General features: G+C 43.3%; 1 protein-coding gene across 3 annotated transcripts in view; it reads left to right on the forward strand.

Annotated features, from left to right (window-relative positions):
- The first annotated feature begins 1,202 nt into the window (after window positions 1-1,202).
- MYZAP (myocardial zonula adherens protein) overlaps window positions 1,203-21,243 on the forward strand; it is a 465,570-nt gene continuing 445,529 nt past the window's right edge. For 2 of the 3 annotated variants that reach the window (XM_078684911.1, XM_078684912.1), the window contains exon 1: window positions 1,290-1,492. In XM_078684911.1, coding sequence (XP_078541037.1) covers window positions 1,427-1,492 — 66 coding nt within the window. In that variant the 5' untranslated portion in view covers window positions 1,290-1,426. Of the gene's footprint in view, window positions 1,493-21,243 lie in introns of all 3 variants that reach the window. The other variant, XM_078684913.1, reaches the window with a different exon arrangement.

Consider the following 21,243-nt stretch of genomic DNA (forward strand, 5'->3'; position numbering starts at 1 on the left):
AGCATTGACAGGAACCGCCCTCACATTGGGTACTGCCAATGGGTTGTAAGATTGCATACAGCTCCGTCAACATGACAGAGCCGTACTTCAAACTTACACATTTTTCTTTTTTTTTCAAAAAGACAATACCACTTTTGAGATGGGAGACATTGAGCACTTTTTATTGTTCCTTACTGCCAGGTTTTTCCTGGCAGTAACTGGCTATATGTCCACCCATCTACATTAGGTCAAATAGCCAAATCTCCGACGACCCTTATTTAATTTATGGGTAATTTTAGAGATTTTGGAGTCAGAGACATAAATTTGAGGAAAGGAAACTGTAAATTGTATTATTACAGACGGCCCCCTTTAAACTAAAGTACCCATGCCACGGGACCACCCGACAGCTCCATCCTGAAAATATGCATGGGGAAACGACAGGAACAGCATGACACTACAAGGGGGCCAGCATAACCATAAGTGCTATGACTGCTGATGGCATCGTTTCCACTCCGCCCTGCACTGGCCATCCATCCTCCTTTTAGAGAGCCCTTACATTTCGAGGATGTTGGCTAGCTTTTTCAGTCACAGTTTTCTCTCTGCAGGCTATGTTCGGATACTGGCAATACTGAATGGTACGTTTAGACAGGACTACGAGTACCAGAAAGCAAATGTATGAGCTACTGAGGCAAACTTGGCATTCGGAGTGTTCTGCTCCTGTCTGTCTACAATACAGACGCCTGTGCATTCACACCTGCCCTTTGCTTCGGGCAAGTAGGAAACTAGGGCGTTGTGCATGATGTGGCCAATGATCTCTCTGAGCTTGGGTGGCTGCAGGTAATCCCGCGCGTGTTGACAGTTTGCTGGTGCGCACACAGCAGCTTCTAATGCCATGGAGGCCGCGTCTCACATTCCTGCTCTTAATTACACAGGAAGCACGCCTGTCAGGGCCCAGGTGAGGCTGACAGGGCCTCACGTGGACCAGCCCCGCCCTCCTCGCGTGCATCACGGCAATGGAATCCGATGGCGGAAATGCGGTGCAACAGGTCTAGGAGGTAACTCCTGGGCCACAGGTACACGCGTCGTTGCCCGGCAACGAAGGACATCCCTGATGTTAGGTGATCCAGGTGCAGCTGTGCCGAAGCTGGAGGCGAAGCGTCCACAGACGTGCTCGTGCCCGCTCAGCGGCGCCTGTCCTCTTGCTGTGCGCGTCCTCGCGAGCAGAGAAAGCAGAAGGGGAAGGAACCTGTTGCTGGCTGGAGGGCGCGGGCTGCTTTCTTATCTCAGGGCGTAGGAGTGAGGAACAGCTGGACTGTGTACAAAGGTGGAGTCTTTCTGGATCTTAGGAAGTCGCTTGGGGCAGAGGACGAAAAAAAGCAGCTCTTCCGAAGTCAGGGCTCTAAAGCAGCAGCACTTTTAGAAGGAGTTGGCAACCACGAGCGGGACAATGATGAGATATAACTGTACCAGCAGCACTGTCACCACCTCGGAGACACTGGAACCCGGCAAGGGGGTAAGTGCGGCTTTCCCATGAGCGCAGCTTTTCAGTTTATTGATTAAGTGTTCTTATAACGCGAATGAGTTCCTAACAGTTAAATCTAGTTTAGGTAACTTATCAATGCTCTTCCTACGTGCACTTTATGAGGGTTAAACTAGTGCAGTTTTACTTCAGCTACGAGAATACTAATCCGGCGTTTTCAATTACATTCCTGTATCTCAAGCCCCGCATTGTATGTAAGATTGAGCGCGCTCAAAATACAAGCAGCAGAGTGCAAAGTAAATAGGAGTCCAATATATGGTTCACAGGGATGCTCCTGCCGAACATGCCCTGGTTGCCCCGCTTCCTCTCTGTGGTACACGCTGTGCATCTCTACTTAAATAATCGTGGTTTTTGTGAGGGCAGAGCTCTTCCTTGTTGTATCCCACTCGAGCCTGCCCCTTCGTGCACAAAGGCGGGGAGGGCGCAATTTGCACCACAAAAGATCCGAACCATACAGTCTCACAATAGATGCAATTTACTTTCGTTCATTCTCTGTAGCTTCAAGCATTATAACCATAAATTTAAGAGAAGCAGACAGTGGTCGAGGAACAAACACCCGGTTACAAATATGGAGGTAGTGATTCAATGAAGATGACCTGCCAGGGTTGGTACAGTAGTGTTCTTGTCACACGAACACGTTCGTAACAGTTGAATCTACTGAAGTAAACTTATCAACGCTGTTCTACATGCACTTTAAGAGATCTAAACTAGTGCAGCTACATGTATAGAAATCACCAGGATAATTAGTCTGCAGTAGTGCAGTTGGCAGCACATAGAGGAAGCAGGGGGGAGGGGGTTGTTGTCAATTTATGTTTGCTAATCCCAGAGAAGTGAAGGGGCCCGAAACACTGTAATACAGCCTCATCAAGGCCTCCACGTATTTACACTGTATACTGACTTCTTGTTTGAACCTCTGATCACATTATGCATCAACTAATCAGGATTTATAAACCATGGATAATCACCTGATAAGGTATCCAGGCGCTTGCAGGTCCCGGAGGCTTATTTGAACTGCCAGGTCTTGAGGGTCATTCGGAATTCCAGAAGTGAGGTGATGGTCCCAAGGTGCGCAGGGAGGCTGTACTAGGTCTTTGCTGCAATGTTGGAGAAGGGGCGTCCTCCACTTCTGCTTTGGTAGATGCGGGGAGTATGGGCAAGTGAAAGGAACAGAGCTTAGTCTTCTCAACAGTTGGTGGAAGTTCAGGTGGTGGTTAATATACGCGGGTCTTTGGTTGTGTGGAGCCTTGTGTGCGTGGGTCCGCATCTTGAATTGGCATGTCTTCTGTACGAGGAGCCAGTGGAGTGTCCTGAGGTGGGGTGTGATGTCGGTACGTCAGGGAATGCTGAAGAAGAGTCTGGCTGCCACGTTCTGTATGGTCTGAAGTATCTGTTAGAGTTGTGCGGCAATTCCAAGGTAGAGGGAGTTGCCGTAGTCCAGTCGGCTGGTGATGAGGGCCTATGTTACCGTGTGCCTTTTGTGTAGGGTTAGCCACGAAAAGCATCACAAATGAAAAGCTTGAATGGTAGGTTTTGTAAGTCTAGAACGTGTAGGAGAAGTTGTCCCTATAAGGCTTATGGATTTAGTTTGCTTCATGCTCTTGAAGTGTGAAATACTTTTCAAAATTCTCTACTCTGCGGGAGGCACCAATGTTTAAAATGCAATGTCCGCTGGCAAAAGGGGCATGGGAGTGTCTGGGGGGGAGGGAGCACACCAATATTTAGCTACTGAACTATGAGCTCTCCCTTTTTACGTTTCTGGATGTTGATTTTAAAACACTGTTAATGATGTACCAGTTTTGCTGTAATAACAGTGGAACTGCGGATTTAGAAAGATGTCATCACTACACCCAAGGACACTTCCTGTTATTCAGACTACTGGCTAATGGCTTTCTGAATCCCAAATTAAATAAAACAAATAAACATTGCAACTAATAACATAGTTTCCGATCCTTAGATCATGTATCATAGCAATAAACAACTAGTACCGGACAGTAAGTTAGCTATATAAATATGGCAACTCCAACAATTCTTTTACTATAACAAAAGGGGCAGGGGTCACAGGATGTAACATGTACTATACCGAGTTGAACTGTTTATTATAATGAATCAAAGCGAAAACTCCTTTTTATGCCCGATAGCTGTTATGAAACACTTATTTATTATGTAGCCATATTACCTTATAAGGTACTCTTGTCTTCTCTTTTTTCATGCTATTGATTTATTGAAAACAGCACTAGATTTCAATGTAGTAATGGCCAGAAATATATACATTATATGTTTAAAAGGGATGCTTACACCTTGAGCCTAAATTGTGACAGTGCCATAAGACACCTGATTGTTAATTTGTGTCGCTTGAAGCGTACATGAACATGTGAGCTCATACCGAGTTTATTGCTCATTTAAGGGAAGGGCAATAGATCATAACCTGGCTATTCACGTGCTACAGCCTCACTTCACTGAGCAATGATAGGTGTGGTACTGCACTTTGTTGGCACATACACGCTGTCATATTTGTATTCTCATTTGTCAGTATTGACTGTAAGCGCAACGGATACAAAAAATTCAACATAGACTGTAAGCACAACCGAAAAAACGCATCGAGCGAATAATGCATCCATTACACTCACAAATCACACGAAGAGAAGACAAAGCTTTATGAAATAGTATGACGTCTAGTTCATATGCAAAATATTGGTCAACAAAATGGCATGAGATGTATTGTGTATACCATTGAAATTGTAAGTGATGTAGCTGTATGGATCAAGCATAGGGTACTTGAATGTTCTCTCTTCTGTAGCCAACTATTTGCCATGGAACTGATCTAGGGCCTTAGCCCCCTCTTCATGACTTTGTAAATGACAATCAGGTTTATCTGATCTACACTTGCATGTAATAAAAGCCTTGAGTGTTTTCATGTTAATGGGGGCACTTGTCAAGTTGGCTTTCCTCTAATTAATTGTATGGGGGTTTGATTCAATATGTCCTTTCAGAGTATTTATGACTGACTGAAATGTTGATAAGAAGTCCAATAGTACTCTCTGTATATTAGCTTATTATTAGCAACATATTATCGAATTGTAGCTTTTTGGTCCACCTTCCCAAGAGTCTATTCATCTCTTCAAGTGATGTGAAGCTTTCGGTTGAATATAAATGATCCATTGCTGTTATGTTAGGGTTATGCCCACAATCCAGCGAGCTCTCCTAATACTCATTAATAACATGCTTGTCTTTGACCCTGTATAGTGCTCCCCTGCCTTTTGGCTAGGTTAGAAATACCATATACATACACAAAATTATTTCCAATGTCAACTATGGTGTCGAACTTGAATTGCGACCTCAGTTGCAAACAACGTGAGCTCTGTACCTGCTTCAGGAAGTTCCTCTGACACTATGTCTGCTGCATGATAACAATTAAATACTACATTTGACATTGAGTTATTGGTTCCGGAGAGTGGAACCCTACTCCACTCAAGCAACAACCACAGTCCTTGTCAGGGTGAACCATAAAGGTCACTAAATTAATCTTTGCTTAACCTTCTGGTAACTTGGCACAAAAAGCAGTCATGCTTAACTTAGAGGCATGAATTAACGATAACTGCTTGAATGTGGGGAGTCAAATCTACATAACCCTATTTAAAATTTACTATCAAGCGGATTAATAATTCTACCTCAGCTGGAATCCACCTATGACTTTCTTTTAACCATATCAAGGGTAATTGCTACTAAAAGGAAGCCTTGGGTTTACCTTTGGATATTTTTATGACTGGATTCTTGCTTATTCCAGAACAAGAATTATATGAGATCTCACAATTTGGATGAGTCCGCCGGCGTGGTATTCACCTAATCTGGTGTGGTGAGGACACCTATGATGAATCATGCCACGATAAGTTTGAGCGAGGCGTTTTCTCCAATATCTTTTGGCTACCTCCACTTGATAATAAATATTAAATCGGGTCATGTAGATTTAACTTCACCGATTTAAGCATCCATTGTGAATTCTTGTTTAGTATAGGAGGCTGCGCTAGAAGATACATCCTCTTCCACTCCTATTGTGTATATTTAACTTAAAGTGGTACAAAAGGGGGTGGTGGTGACGGACGGAGCATCTGAACCAATCAAATACTCACACCCAGTCAACAGATCTGGGTTTAATCCATCACCGTTCTTTAGCCCACTCTGCCACCCCAGTTCAGACATGGCCATATGCAAATCAGTCTGACCCTGTGCCACTGGATTCAAGCAAGCCTGTCTGAACTGGGGTGGCAGAGTGGGCTAAAGAACAGTGATGGATTAAACTCAGAACTTTTGACTGGGTGTGAGTGTTTGATTGGTTTAGATGCTCCGTCCATCACCACCCCCTTTTGTATATTTAACTTAAAGGCAAATATTAATAAATTAAAAACACAACAAAAGAAAGATCCATATCAATGTAGAAAAACAGAGTAATATGTTATAAATTATTTGACACCAAAGCAACAAAATTCAAACTAGTACAACCTGAGATATGCAATAAAAAAAATGTAATTTAAGTATAGCGCCTAACAGCACAACATGATTCTCTTGATATCTGATTGTGCTAGACCGGGGGAAAGTCACAAGTTCAGGCAGACTGTGGTGGAGCATGGGCTGGGTACAGGGACCAGGTTAGTCCTGAAAAAGTTACCTTCTCAAAGTCTGGTGTGAAGAGTCCAGTTTGTTGTGGAGGAGGCCGATAGGAGAGCATAGTCGTTGGTCATTGTTGTAGCACAAATATCAGGCTTGACGTGTCTGGCCGTTGCTGTAGCGCGTAGTTCCTATCTGGCATTGCAGACGGGTGTTGCTAGAGCTTCGCATTGTTGGTCAATGTGTGCTGTCGTCATGTACTGTGAAGTGCAGATCTCTCTTTGCTGGTCGTAGCTGGCGGTCATTGTTGCACGTAGAGTCCAGTTTATTGGAGCTTTGTGTTTGCGGTTGTCATAGGCGGCAAGATCTCTGCCCTAACTGGCCCAGTCGCTCAGAGACCATGCATTCAATATTACTCCCTTTTCTTCAAAGGGGTGCACTCTGATGCCAGCCAAGAGTTCAGGTACTAGGGAGCCACCTGTTGGGGATCAGGGACTCACTTTAGCAGGGGCCAGCAGGGCTCAGGCAGGTCCATTTGCATGTCCAGGCACGTCTAGTGCAGCAGGTCAGCTGGGCAGTTGAAGGGAGGCCACTGGAGTTTGTTGTGTCTCTATAACCCAGAACAGGTCAAGCCACCTGATACTTGGAGTCCGTTCGTTCAAATAACTTTATTTCGGTTTCTCAGAGGAAATCATAAAAGTATACAATTATTTAAAAATATACCAACAATAATCACAATACTTGGAGTCACTCTGTCTGTGATGAAGGGAGCAGGTCCAGTTTTTCTTTTCAAACAGCAGTTCAGTCCTTTTGGTAGTAGAGCCATCCTTCTTGTGTAGTATCCACAGAACCAGGTGTATACTGAAGAGTGGGTCTGAGGGTCCTATTTTTATACCTGGTGCCAGCTTTGAAGAAGAAGCTTCTGGAGTTTCCCCCCACAGATGTTTTTGAAATTTCTTTTCTCCCGGTCCTGGCTCCAAGATGTCTGGGGTCAGAAACCACTAGAGTTAAGTTTTTTGTGGGTGTGCTGAGGCAACTCTTTGAAAGGTAAGTGTGATAGGTGGAAGCTCTGTGCCCACCCATCTTGTCAGGATTGCTCATCCTGCCAACACTCGGCCCTCCTTTGTGACACTGTCTGGGAGGAATTCACAAAGACCAACTGCCAACTACACCTAGTCAAGTGACCCAGGAGACAGACTGTAGGCACCAAATGGTTAGGACCGGAAAGGGCCCACTTTCTAAATGTGACATTTAAGAAATTGTGAATTAAAATCTGACATTACCATTAAAGAGGGGTTTCAATAAAAATTCATTTGAGTCTAAACATGACCTTCTTACCTGCTCCCAATCAAAAGTTGTCAAATATTAAATGTAATAACCCAATGGGAGATTTGGGCTTAATGTAGTGAAAACAAATGTAAGAGTTTTTCACTATCAGGACATGTAAAACTTAAATACGTCCTACTTTTTAAATGCTCTGAACCCTGCCGTATGGCTATTTAGAGCCTACCATAGGGGTAAATTATATGTATTAAAAAGGAAGGTTAAACCTGGTAAAAGATTTATTTTGCCACGTCGAAATGGCAGTTAAAACTTCACACAGGCTTCAATGGCAGGCCTGATACATGGCTTAAATGACTACTTAAGTGGGTGACGCATTACATCCTGCAGGCCCACTAGTAGCATTTAATTTAGAGGCCCAGAGTACATGTAGTACCACTTTACTAAGGACATATAACTAAATAAAATGTCCAATGGGCTGTAAGCCAGTTCTACCACATTAAAAGGAGAGAACACAAACGCTTTAGCACTGGTAAAGTGACAGAGTCGTAAAAGCCAACAAAAGAGTTCATAAAACCGGAGGAGTGAAGGCAAATGTTTGGGGGTGACCCTGCAGAGAGGGCCAGGCCTGACAGCAAATAGTATGGATGTTGTTCTTAAATGGCACACTTATCTGCAAATGCTGGGTAGTAGTGAAGACTGCCTTGAATGGACCATTTGCCCAGGAATTCAAAGAATAGGACAGCACCAAACCTGGACCAGATAAAGGAGAGGATGTCTAAAGTGAGCGCTTGCTCCAGGAAACAATAAAGGGGAACTTAGCATCATAAGTACTAACCAAGAGAAACACATGATGGCAGCAATAGTAGGACTACAGATGAGTGAATAAATGGAGCAGATGGATTGAGGACAAACTGCAATCCTTCGCAAGGCATAATGCTGTCCTTGCACTTAACTACCCTTATCCCAGAAATTTCATCCCACTGGAGTTCAAACTTAAAAGCTCATTCTGCCAAATGGTAGAACCATTCAAGCAAATGGATTGTGAAATGGATCCACTTTAGATACTGCAGCCTCTATGATTAATCTTCCTGCTAGAGAGAGGGAGAGAGAGATCAGAACTTTGTCTAATGTCAGTTTTGGCTCGCCATAAAATAGCACAGAGGGTTAATCTACCTGCTGCGAATAACAGATTTGTATTTTATGTGGATAGCTTATTTGATTAGTTAAGGCAGGCCTCACCAGCTCTTTAAAACAAATGAAATGTATGTCTTGTTGAATAACAAACTCTTTGCTCAGATGCTGCAACAGCAATGATCAAGCACCAGCCCTGGTTCTTCTTTACAATACCGGTAGTTTCTCCAAGTATCCTCCAGAGCTGTGTCCACAAAGTGCCATGTTCCATATATGTGTGCGTCCCTTCTGCTGTGCAATTCCTGTTTAAATTGTGTATTTGTTTAAAGGTGGCCTACTTGGGAATTCAACCCACCTACTTTAGCCCCACAATCTTTTTGATGTTCATCTATGCTAATGCATGTTACCCATAACATGCCTCATTCTTCATGTGCTTGTGTTAAAATTATATACTCCTCTATCATTTACACAATACGAAAAAAGGAGATGGACCATACATGTGTTAGGATTATGTGGATGCTTACGAGGGCCTTGTTTTTTATTTATTAAACAAGCACATACTTAGAAAAAGCCCAGAGTATGAGGGATGGCAGGTTCATCACAGTCATTTGTGACTTTTAAAGTGCACCAGAGAGCAATGTTCGTTTCCTTTTATTCTGCCATTGTGCTGGTTTCTGTCAACACCGGGGCAGAGATTCCTGCAACTCCCTAACATGGTCTATGTTCCTATCTCTATTGTGATTTTGACCTACCTTTAAAACAATTGAAAGGCTTGTTTAACGTGGTTAAACTATTGCATCTAAAGATTAATTGGTCAGATTTTGTTTCTAAATCATTTTTATAACCTGAGTTATGTTACTTTAATGCAGTGTGCTTCCTAGTTTACCAAACTGATTGCCTGAGAGTAACTTCAATGAGGTCTTCTGCTAAGTAGCTTGAAACCTTGCCTATTGTTTTATCTGGGGCACGCAATGCTCTCTGGCTCCTTGACCAGATGGTAGGGGCCTTGCAAGCTTGGACACAAAACTAGGTTCTTTTATTAAGTGACTGGGGAAGGAGACAAAAGTACTCCTCTTACTAACAATCAAAACCCTGTATCATCTTGGAAAACAGTGGAGTTATCCTGTGAGATTCAAGGGCCTGAAAGCAAACCATCAAATTTTAATGATGTCACTTTATAGTAAAATCAATGTGTGGTTGTTTGGGGACAGCGTGTACCTAAAAGGATTTCTTCCTGTTAGCCATATCAAACAAGTGGGCGCAGAGATGCATTTACCGATTGGGACCTCCCCCACCCCAAAATAAAACTTTTTCTCTACATATAAAGACCTATCAGGAACTCAACAAAGGGTTATATTGAACCGTGGTTAGTGAACATCTTTTACTTTTGTCTGTTGTTGCTCCACACTGTGTGAGGCAAAAAACACGTCTTGGGTTACTACAAATCATCATTACAAAGTACACACATGTTGCATAGCAGATATCTCATGGGAGCTATATTGAGGTTACGGGAGATTACCATTCACAGTAACCAGGCTTCTCATCCACATCATGCTCCTGTAATTGCGGACAGGAACTTGGTGAGATGGTGCTGGGGGACTGGGCTTAAAGGCACCAAACACCTTAGTGGTCACCCACTGATCCTAATGTAAGCAAAGTCCTACGTGTTTCCCGCCCTTAAGTGTAATCTGGGAATACCATCCAAAAACAACAGATGTTGTCAGTCCTATATTGGTTATGGCACAGTCTAAGAGCCCGCTCTTACAGGAAACATAAGATTGTCTCTAGAGTTCATAGCTGGAACTCAGCAACTTTGTAGCAGTTTGCCTCTTGAAGTCTTTTCTGATTGCTGAAGCAGGAAGAAAAGAAGACTTGTTCACTATTGTGTCTAGGTCCCTGTTGGACTGAACATAAATACAGATGCAGGGGAAGTCTATTCAACAACATAACCCTTAGACCTTCTGCTCAGCCTACTTCCTGCTGAAATAGCTTATTTACAGTCAACCCCATACTTGGCTGTGACAAAGACTATAAAGAGGTATTTGTATGATGGTAGATGGCTAACCTGTAGGAATCAAAGTCATCAACTTGGAAATTGTGGATCTCCTTATGTGACTGCCAGCACCGCCTCCTCTGTGGGATAAAACCTACGGCTGAAAAACGTAGATCATTTCTGAAAACGTTCATATGAATGGGTGAAGTGCCTCCATCTGTCTAGAAAATATTCTGTATCCCTTGCTTCTTTCAGCATGAGGTCAGGTCAGAGCTATAAGACCTCATCAGATTTTGCCTGTCAGTCATTTCATCTGGAGGCCGAGCTGTAGAAGCCGTCCTAAGCATCCAGTGACCATCGATTTGGTGTCAGTAGTTGAGTCATCTTCAACAACCTGGAACTTTTTATTCAACACTAAAGCAATGTGTCCGACCACATGGAACCCACTCTGGATGAAGCCTTGGTACCCATCTATCAGTTGAAGCTTGTGTTTCAATACTTTTTACTTCTGCCTAAGGTTAGGAACTTGGGATTTTGGAGTTTGACAAGGAACTTAACCTTGCCTCACAAATAAATCCAGTTTCCTCATCATGCTATTTCACCGTAAAAAAATTTACGGAAAATTCTGCCCTTCATTCCTCTGTCACTCCGAAAAACAGTGGTCAGAGCCCTGGTTCTGTAAAGAATCGATTATTGTAACGCCCTATACTTAGGAGTTGGCAAGGGACAGACCAAAAAACTTCAATCACTCCATAATGCAGCTGCCCGGGTCCTACTTGGCCTACCCAAATACCACCCAACAGCGGTGATTAAGGAGTTACATTGGCTCCCCGTCCATCAGAGAGTGAATTTTAAAGCCCTATGCCCATTGCACAAGGCTATATACGGAGGAGGGGATGGGGACATTCAAACTTTGTTCTCGGTATACCAGCCCCAACGCTCTCTCAGGTCAGCCAATACAGGATTGGTCTGTGTCCCTAAAACAAAAGGAGTTAGATTGGGAGGAACTGGTTTCTCCTACCAAGTGTCCATCTTATGGAACTCCCTCCCTGTGACAATTAGGTTAGAATCCAATAGGGCAGTTTTTAGAAAAATGATAAAGACCTCGCTCTTCTCAAGGCCTTAATATCTGTTGTTGTCTGCATCATATTCACCCAGCGCCAAGACGCCTCGGCATAAGAGAGCTTTATAAGTCTCTCAGTCAGTCAATCGAACCATATCTCCCCATGTGCTCTCTCAGTTCAGCTCGGTTTTCATCCTAAGTCCTGCTACAAAAGCCCACACAGGGAGTACATTTTTCACGTTTTTACTTTTTTCCATTGTCTTAATTGAGTTTCATAAAAGCCCGGTCATGTCATTCTGTAGGCACGATCATGCATTATGATGTAAATGCCTGCTAGGGGTGCGTGAAGCAATTGGGAGATGGTGGTGGAGAAAGAATAAAGGTGGGAATGCAGAAAACAAAGAAGAGCGCATTAATGCAACAAATTATTCAGGTGTTGTCAAAGTTAATTTGTTGGTATCCCTGGGGTTGGACTGGTTTATTGGGCAATCAAGCAGTGCCTGACGGGCTGATCTGACAGCTCAGTGTGTGGACCACTCATTCTGCACCATTTATGTGTGTGTGACTGGATAGCCTATGCCTTTAGCCCACACCCTGTACAGTGCTCTGCGGCTCGGTTTGCATTTTATAAGTAGCCTACATACCCATAATTGTATATACAAACCCATATGCTGCCAACCACAAAGAGACTTGATATCTTATTCAACTGACCCTAGATCATTTTTTGAATGACTATCTCTACCTCCTGCCCCCATTCCCAAAACAAAAACGCACACACAACCCCCTCCAACCCCCATTTTATCAGGCGAATTGAAGCCACATGTTTGTCCATATCTCTGCGTGGTGTGAGAAGAGGAATGCTCTGTTTATTTTACTTGTTAAAGTACTGCCTTGCTGCTTCTTAACATGCTCTGGTTTCTGAATGGCTTGCTGTGAGTTCTGGGAAATAATGTATTACAGTCTTCACTTCACTGTAGTGCTAGATACGGTGTGTCAGCTATAAGACCTATGCAATGCTGTGGTCGTGATGCACACTTGGGAAGCACATACTGGTCACACTTTCCAATATGCAATTTGGATCCCTAGCTGCTCTCTAACCTGTGGGTGTGACTGCATGACTGTTTATTGCCTTTTGGAAAACTATTTGCTATCAAAGATTAAATGGGCTTTGCTGGACAAGAACATAAACCTGTCTTCTTCAGTGTGTTCTTTATGCTGTAAAAGTGCCACTATGCGTGAGGGGCAGCTGGGGTAAGCAGTAATTTACACACTTGTTGAGGAGACCAATTCCACTGATGACGCCTCATTTCTCTAAAAGACCATTGAATGCTTCTGCACTTGATAGATGACTATAAGAAATTGGTTTAGATCATGGCCTGCAACCCATTTTTGTCACTACTATGACGTCACTTCTTTGCCCCTGGTTAAATATCTCAACATGATGTCAGCAGTCAAATATGGAAAATTATGAACAACCAAAGCATGTTTGGCAAAGGAATTTTTTCTATGCTTACTCAAGTGCTGTCCCACAAAGATATCTGGTTTTTTGGACTGGGGCCTCCTGTTAGGAGTATCAGAAGCCACCTTCGGTGCAGCCGCTTGTAAACAGGGCCAGGCTAGGGATTAAAATGCAGCCCTGGCAAAAATGTTCTAGCCAGCCCACTCCCTTCCTCTCCTTGCTCCATCTCTCTCTTCAGCCATCCATCCATGCTCCCCCCCCCCCCTCTCTCTCTCTCTCTCTCTCTCTCTCTCTTTTTCTCTCTCTCTCTCTCTCTGACCTCCTGTTTCTCTCCATCCCTGCACCTATCTCTATAACTCTCTCTTTCTCTCTCTCAGCCCTCTCTGCCTGTTGTAGTCAGTCTTCGGAAGCAAAGAATCTACAATCACTTCAGCCCACCGGGGAAATGCCCAGTGGAATACAAGTGCATTTCGGCCCTTCTGGTAGAGATGTGCCTAAGGGCCCGGAAGTATCAAGGATTTCTGGCGTTAATAGACTTTCGATATTGCCGACCCTTAAATTACTTTACCGGTCCCTTGTTATGATCAAGAACGCTTTTTAAACTCTGAATAAGAACACTACGAGAAAATGGATCAGTCCTCTCTTCCAGACTTATTATAATGAATCAACCAATATTTTTTTTCTCCATTATTTCCAAATGCTGTCATGTAGCACTGGAAGGGTTTGAACACGGTGTGTTGAATTTATACAATTCGTCTTTACAGATCCTTATGTGCTCTGGGTTTCAACACTTTCTCTAAATGTTTTAAAAAGAAACACGCCCCATGCTTTACCTCTGGTTCGTTTTGATGGTGGTGCAGGTGCTATTTTGTCTTGCAGGCATAATCAATATTTTCTTAAGATTTGTCGAGTTTTGCCTAAGAAACACTTGTTTCCTTCTGCCAGGGGCGGCTTTCAATAGTGTAAGTTCCAGTTTCTGAATGCCATTACAAGGTCTTATATGCACATATTTTTGCGTTAAATGTACTGATATCGAGAGACATTTCTTCGAGTATTCTTGCAAAAATGGTGATGATTGGGATCATCATACACTTTGCCAAATGTTGTTCCTGTTTACGCTTTCTCTTGTAAATTTCGCGGCATGTAACTGGTTTCATCATAAAGTGTCCTGCAGGACCTGCAAAACAGCATGTGCACTACAGCCACATGTGCTGTGCTGGCAACATTCCCCACTTGACTTTAAAACTGTTAGGAAAAATACATTATGCAGATATCGTCCGTGACTAGGATACGCCAGAGTGTATTACATATTCAGCCATGCAGCTGACTGCCTAAGTGTGTCTTTTATTTATTTATTTTTATTTTATTTAATGCGATTTTATATAGCGCGAACTTTACCTGAAGGTGTCAGAGTGGTTTACATAAGAACTAGTTGCAAAATATAAGGATTTAGGATTACATGCGTTACATAAAAGATGCAAACAGAAAAAATTGCAAATGTACAAGATGTAAAGTCACACAAGGAAGAGATACAAACAGAAAGAAAAAATTGCAAATGTACAAGTAGTAAAGTCACTCAAGGAAGAGATACAAATGGATATACACTAAGAGTCACATAGGAATGGTAGAGAGTACAAAGGTCTACTGCATATACTAGTGATTAGAGTTATCTCTATATACATTGGGAAGGGGTACGAATGGATATACTCTAAGGGTCACATAGGAATGGTAGAGAGTACAAAGGTCTACTGCATATACTAGTGATTAGAGTTATCTCTATATACATTGGGAAGGGGTACGAATGGATATACTCTAAGGGTCACATAGGAATGGTAGAGAGTACAAAGGTCTACTGCATATACTAGTGATTAGAGTTATCTCTTTATATATATAAACAGATAGTAGATTTTCCCAGGTCAAGACCCCAAAAAAACCCCCAGAAAAGCAGAGTTCCATTAAGTGGGGTCGGAGGGGGGACGCCTAATACATTTCAGTGCTGGTGTACACAACACCGCAGTAAAACGCGTCAATCATGCATTATAGTGTGCCTGGTACAACACTGCGACGAGCCGTGATGCTTATGAGGCAGCATCACCCAGCATGCTAACATTGTCTTGCAGATCTGAGTGTGCCACTGCCTGTTGAATGTTAGCACTATGTTGGAGCTAAAATACTCACTAACCATGCAGAGCATTTACGATAATTCAACCATGAGGAGGCCAGGGCTTTACAGATCAATCAGCCGTGCCCAAATCAGCCTGCCTCCAAGTCTACTGTGGGTGTACCAGTCAGCATGTGGGTGATCCCTAGGGCGGCGCCTTGCCTGTAGGTTTCCTGCAAAGGCACCACCCCATTGGTGGCCAGCAGCGCCACACACTTTGCAGATTGGCTCTTTGAGCCCCACTGGCAGACAAAAAACGTTTTTTTCCCTTGCCGCGCCAGTCATCTGCAGAAAAGTGGTGCTTCCTGTGCGGTTTGACCCCTTACAGTGTTGTCGGAAGGGTCGTGGAGCAAGATGTTGGTCTGCAGCCTGCTGGCCCCCCACCAGCCTGGCAACATCGTGCCAGAGATTGTTGTAAAAAAAAGTCAACTTCTCAGCTCTTAACCAATGGCCATATGATTTAGCGGTCGGAGCACAGTGTTTGTCCGTTCATCTGATCACAGACCTTTTACTGTCGGCAGAGCGCACAAGTGTTTAAGCACGACCGTGACCAGCTCTGTCCACAACTCCAGCCTTGAGGCTTCTGCCAGGCCCCATCCCAGAAAGACGGCGGACTGCACTGTAGAACCTGGGAGACACCTCTGCGTGAGGATGTGGCCAGCTAGCAGCAACAGTTTGGCAGCGAGGGCGTAGGGTGACCAGACGTCCCCGTTTTCCCTGGGCGGTCCCCGTTTTTGGAGAAATGTCCCTGTGTCCCGACACTTGTCTCCAAGAGACTCAAATGTCCCTGTTTTCAAACAGTGTCCCTGTTAAACACAGAAATGTCCCTGTTTTTCATTGGCTGCCCTTCGGCAATTTAGCATTCCTCAGTCTACCTCCCATGCTTTTCTGTCATGAGCAACTAAGCAACATTATTGAGCTGTACTTTACGTGGTGCTGACGCGCAGCTATAGAAACGAGCATTGATAAAGCTAGTAACTCTGGCGTTTGCTAGCCTGTGATTTATTGATTTTTGGCAAATATATGCTATAGTCCTTAAAAGTGTAAATGTAATAAAAAGTACTAATGCTGCTGCGTAAAGGAGAGGGATACCAATAAAAGACGTCGGATTTGTTGTCTGTAATGCTTCATCTCCGTCTGTGGAGGGAGCTGTCATTGTAGTCCTTTTTCTATGTCTATGACAGCTGTCAAATAGTCCTACTTTTATGCCGATGGTTACTGAAAACCATAGTCCTACTTCTGTGTCAATGACCTGTCCCCGTTTTTTGTTTTGAGAATCTGGTCACCCTAGCGAGGGGTGATAAATGTGTGGCACACTAGCTGGTGGTAGCTAAGTTGACAGTGGCAGCAAGCACTGGTAACACTGTAAGTGAAGTGCCCACAGCTTCTTATGGCGGTGGAGAGGACTGTGATAGTCGTAATCAACTATTTAAGTAAAGTGGGAGTGTCACACTAAGTTGAACGCTGAAAACCGATGTTTTTTTTGTTAAATGAAGTTCGAGTACAATCTCCAAATGGCTAAAACTGCCTTCCATCCTACGGAGATCGGAAAATTGTGCTCATAAATTTTGGTAATATCAGTGCGTATCAGTTGCAACACTTTCAAATAGCAAATAGCATGACATGTTTTTACTACAAAATTCATTTCTAACACTAATTTCTAATTCTTCCACTGTAGACCCTTGTTATTTGGTGTAGATTGCCAGCTACATTTTAGTTAATGCTAATAATAACATATTAGAGAAAGGTATGGGACCCCAGGACAGGACGCAGGGCAACTTTACAAATCACAAAGTATCCCATGTCAGATGTGAGTGGTTTATTGAATCAAGATACTGCACTGTAGGTATTAATACAAGATTATCGTTTTGTACCATACATTTTCTTAATCCACTGCTCGTGATAAAGTGTCCCCGAAGGTGTCACACCTGAGAGACGTGAATGTCACTCATAGGTGCCTTGAAACAATAGAAATGTCACTCATGTGCATACTGAAAACTTGGCAGCTATGTAAATGTGGAAAAGATATCTCTACGTTACCCACCCCAATGAGCAGCATTTCAAGGTCACGGCATTAATGGTTGTCTATCTGGATGACAATGTGAACAGTGTCTTTTTGTGTCTTGATAAGCGGCGCCATTTGTCAGCTGCCATTGCACAACATTAAAATTATCTGTTGCAGCTAATGAGCTTTCAGGAGCTATAATTAGAAGAAGATTAATCTCTGTATTAAGATATGTCCACGTGAGCCCTGGGAATGTGCTCTCATGCCAAAGCAGTTACCAAGTTTAATATTATTCGATGATTATGTTGATAATTACTGTAAGACTCGGCGGTTCTTCAGATGCATCAGAACGCCCTCCGACGTGTTCCCTTGGTTGCGGTTATTTTTCAGTGTGTTGTGCAGTTTCTGTGGTCGGACACTCTGAACTTTAAGAAGTGCCGTGCCATTGTCAATCAGAGCACAGTTTAGTTCATGATAAGCAAATTTATTGATTTTAGACAACCAACAGTCTAAAGACAGCGATATGTGGAAGAGGTGTGGCGGCCCGGCTAGGGCTACTGACTCCGGAATCTGGGGATCACGGTTCGATCCCCGGCACCGGTGGCAGATTAGCCCAGCACCATGTGATTCTGGGCAATAGCTTGCTTAATCTTCGCCTAGAGACCCTTACTGGGTGATTGTGCGCTTTACAAATGTGGATTATATTGTTATATATGTATGAGGAGCTGAACTAAAGCGCGTTTTTAAATCGAACCCTAGGCAGTGCAGCTAACTTTTTTCAAAGACACTTTGGGGACATTCTGAAAATCTCCCTGGAAATTTATTTTGCCCATTGCTTACCATTGACTTAGTGATTTGTAACTCACATATGCTTGGTTTCTGTTTGCTGGCTTTATTTATTTTAGGCTGTTAAGCATGTCTTGGTCCATCCCGTGGAGCAAAGTCTGTTTACCACCTCTCTGACTGACTGGTTCCTTATATTCATCCATGAGCGCTCACTTTCTGGAAATACTTTTTTTGTGAGGCAGTGTTTGAAGTTGTCTCCCTGGTATACTGGTGCACAGCAGTAACTGTGCTGTATTTTCCTAAAAGGTTTTCTGCCTCCTATTTTTCTTCTTGACTGATTCTACATCTCTGCCAACCATGCCATAGCCGCTGGAAGTAGGGCAGTGGGTGCTGGAAGTAGGGCAGTGGGTGCAGGAACTATGGCAGTGAGGGTGCTGTAGCAAAATATCATTCTTGTGTTCAAAAGTGAATAAGCAATAAAATGGCCTTTACATTTTGTTTCTATCTTGTCACACTTGCTGCACATTCAACACTGAGGACAAATGTTATGCTCTGTCTTCCCAGGGAGCTTGGTGTTTACTTTTCCTTCTCTGACTGCAGAGTGAATTGATTTATGTAGCAATCTTGCTGAGTACTGGGGGTTGAAAGGAAAGACTACACACAACATACAACACAATTTAAATGCCAGTAAATAAACTGTACAAATATTTCAGAATATATCGGAATTAGAAAAGCACAAATTAAGCACACTTTTTTTGTAACTCAGAAGGTTGGTGGAAACAAATATTTTAATACAATCAAAACAAATCAATACACTACATGATGCGATTTCCACAAATTATCTTTTTCGTGCAGTATTGTTTTATTAGTAAAACTGTATATTTCTGGAAACATAATGGTCATTTTAATTGAAAATGTATTGTCTGTAATGGCAGTGAAGCTACCACACCATGCATACTCCACTCTATGCCACTTCATTCTGTCACTCTGCACCCCTCCACTCTGACAGACTATGCCACTACATTTTATGCAACTTCACTCTATGCCACTCTACGCCTTTCCAATGTACTTCACTATATGCCACTCCATGACATTCTACTCCATGCTATTCCACTCTAAGACACTCCTCTCTATGCCACTCCATGACACGCTACTCTACTCCACTCTACTCTACAACACTCTACTTCATCCTACTCTTTGCCAGTCTGCTCCATGACACTCTACTCCATGCTACTCTACTCTACAACACTATACTCTATGCTATGTCCCTCTGTCACTTCTCTCAGGACACTCTACTCCACTCTGTTCTACCCTATGTCCCTTTACTCTACTTCACTCTGTCACTCCACTCTGTTTGAGCGATAGTATTGCTCACATCTGTTTGATCATGAGTCCTAAGCCCCCTGGATTCACCTCCCAGAGGAGCCGTCCCAGCCCTTCAGACAGTGACTTAGCTATCAATAGCACAGCAGATGCAATGCCACTGGGGCCACGGAATGTGAGGGGCCCACTGAACTCCAATTATAAGTTTTATACTACCAAACAAGATGGAGGAGCCCATTTTCCTTGTTTGCATTAGGCCCCATGACACCTTTGGTACGCCATTGCACCCATAATCCTAAGGAGTCCTAGTTTAGGAGCAAGTTCCATCTGGCACTTCGTAATCTTAAAGAGCGTGTCTTTACCGTACACCCAGCAGGCTTGGATTGATGGACAGGACATGGAGGAACATTTTACAACGCAGTTGGATTTCCAATGCGTTTTCTTGATGAGTTCATACACATTTTCCCTCTTCATAGTTTATGCAGTGCCTTCCTATCTTGGCAGGATGGTCTCCAAATTACTTGATGAAAACCAACCAACCTTTCATTACAGTACCAGTGTGCATCAAACCAAAACATGAAAAAACATCAGAGGTTTGCTTCAGATGTATAAATCGTTTATTTTGAGTGCAATGACCTTTTGGAAAGTCTGGAATTTTACAAGGATTATAGGTGTCAAGGTTTAAGGGTGTTACGCCTGGAAAAGGAGGGTGCGAAAGGTTAAGAAAGATTTTGAGATGTCCTCTGATGAAGAGTTTGTTAGCTTCTTCTACCTAGCTGAAGAATCTACCGATCTTCAGTTAACTTTCACAATTGATAATTCACCCAAGTCAGTGGTCACATTCCAGACCACTATGCTCTTTATCCGTCAATGGATGGATTTAAACCATCTAAATCTTAACCCTAGTAAGATGAAACTACTACTCACAGGTAAGAGCAAGACGTTCTGGGGCCCACAGTATTGGCCTACGGAACTTGGCTCCCCACCAGCTCCATCTACCTCAGTAAGGAGCCTCGGGGTCATTATAGATAGAGACCTCTCATTAAAAACTCAAGTATGCTCAGTGGTCTCCAAATGCTTCCATCAGCTACGTAAGATTAGGAAAATTAGCCGCATGCTTACCCATGCAGCACTAGTACAGGTAACGATGGCTCTGGTATTATCGCATCTAGATTATGCTAATTCAATCTATCTAGGGCTGCCACTTTTAATTACTAAGAGGCTCCAAATGGTACAGAATAAGGCAGCCAGACTGATCCATCAACTACCTAGATGGCAATCGGCTAGACCATTGCTGTAGAAACTACACTGGCTCCCGATACCTCAACGGACAGAATTCAAAACGGGATATCTGGTCCTTAAATCTTTGCACAGCAAGGACCCTAAATTTATCAATACTCTCTAAACTAGGTACATCCCCTCCGGCAACCTCCGCTCGACGCATCTCCAATTACTGACTACTCCCACCTGTAAACGGAAACGACAAGGTGGATGACGGTTTGCATACCTGGCCACCAGACTTTGGAACTCATCTCCTCTGGCGATCCGCTCTTGCACAGACTTACTCAAATTTAGGAATTCGCTTAAAACACGGTTGTTTATAGAAGCGCACGTTTAATCCCCTTCTGTTTTCAGTATGTTCCAACAGCGCCATGAGACCCCTGGGTGTACGTGCGCTTTATAAGCAACTTGTAACATAACATAACATAACCTAGAGTGCACCCTGAGATCTAGTCGAATCAAGAGGACTCCATGCGGCCCATTAACACTTTTTGTGGACAAATCAAAATAATCTATTGTATTGTAGGTGCGTTTTATATAGCACTTCATATCCCAGAGACTTGTGAAGCGCCCTACAGGCGGATAGCATGCTACTCTGGGGGACCACTTGGATGGAAGAGTATGTAGGGGTGTCAG

This window comes from Lissotriton helveticus, chromosome 3_2, assembly GCF_964261635.1.
Source record: "Lissotriton helveticus chromosome 3_2, aLisHel1.1, whole genome shotgun sequence".
NCBI lineage: Eukaryota > Metazoa > Chordata > Amphibia > Caudata > Salamandridae > Lissotriton > Lissotriton helveticus.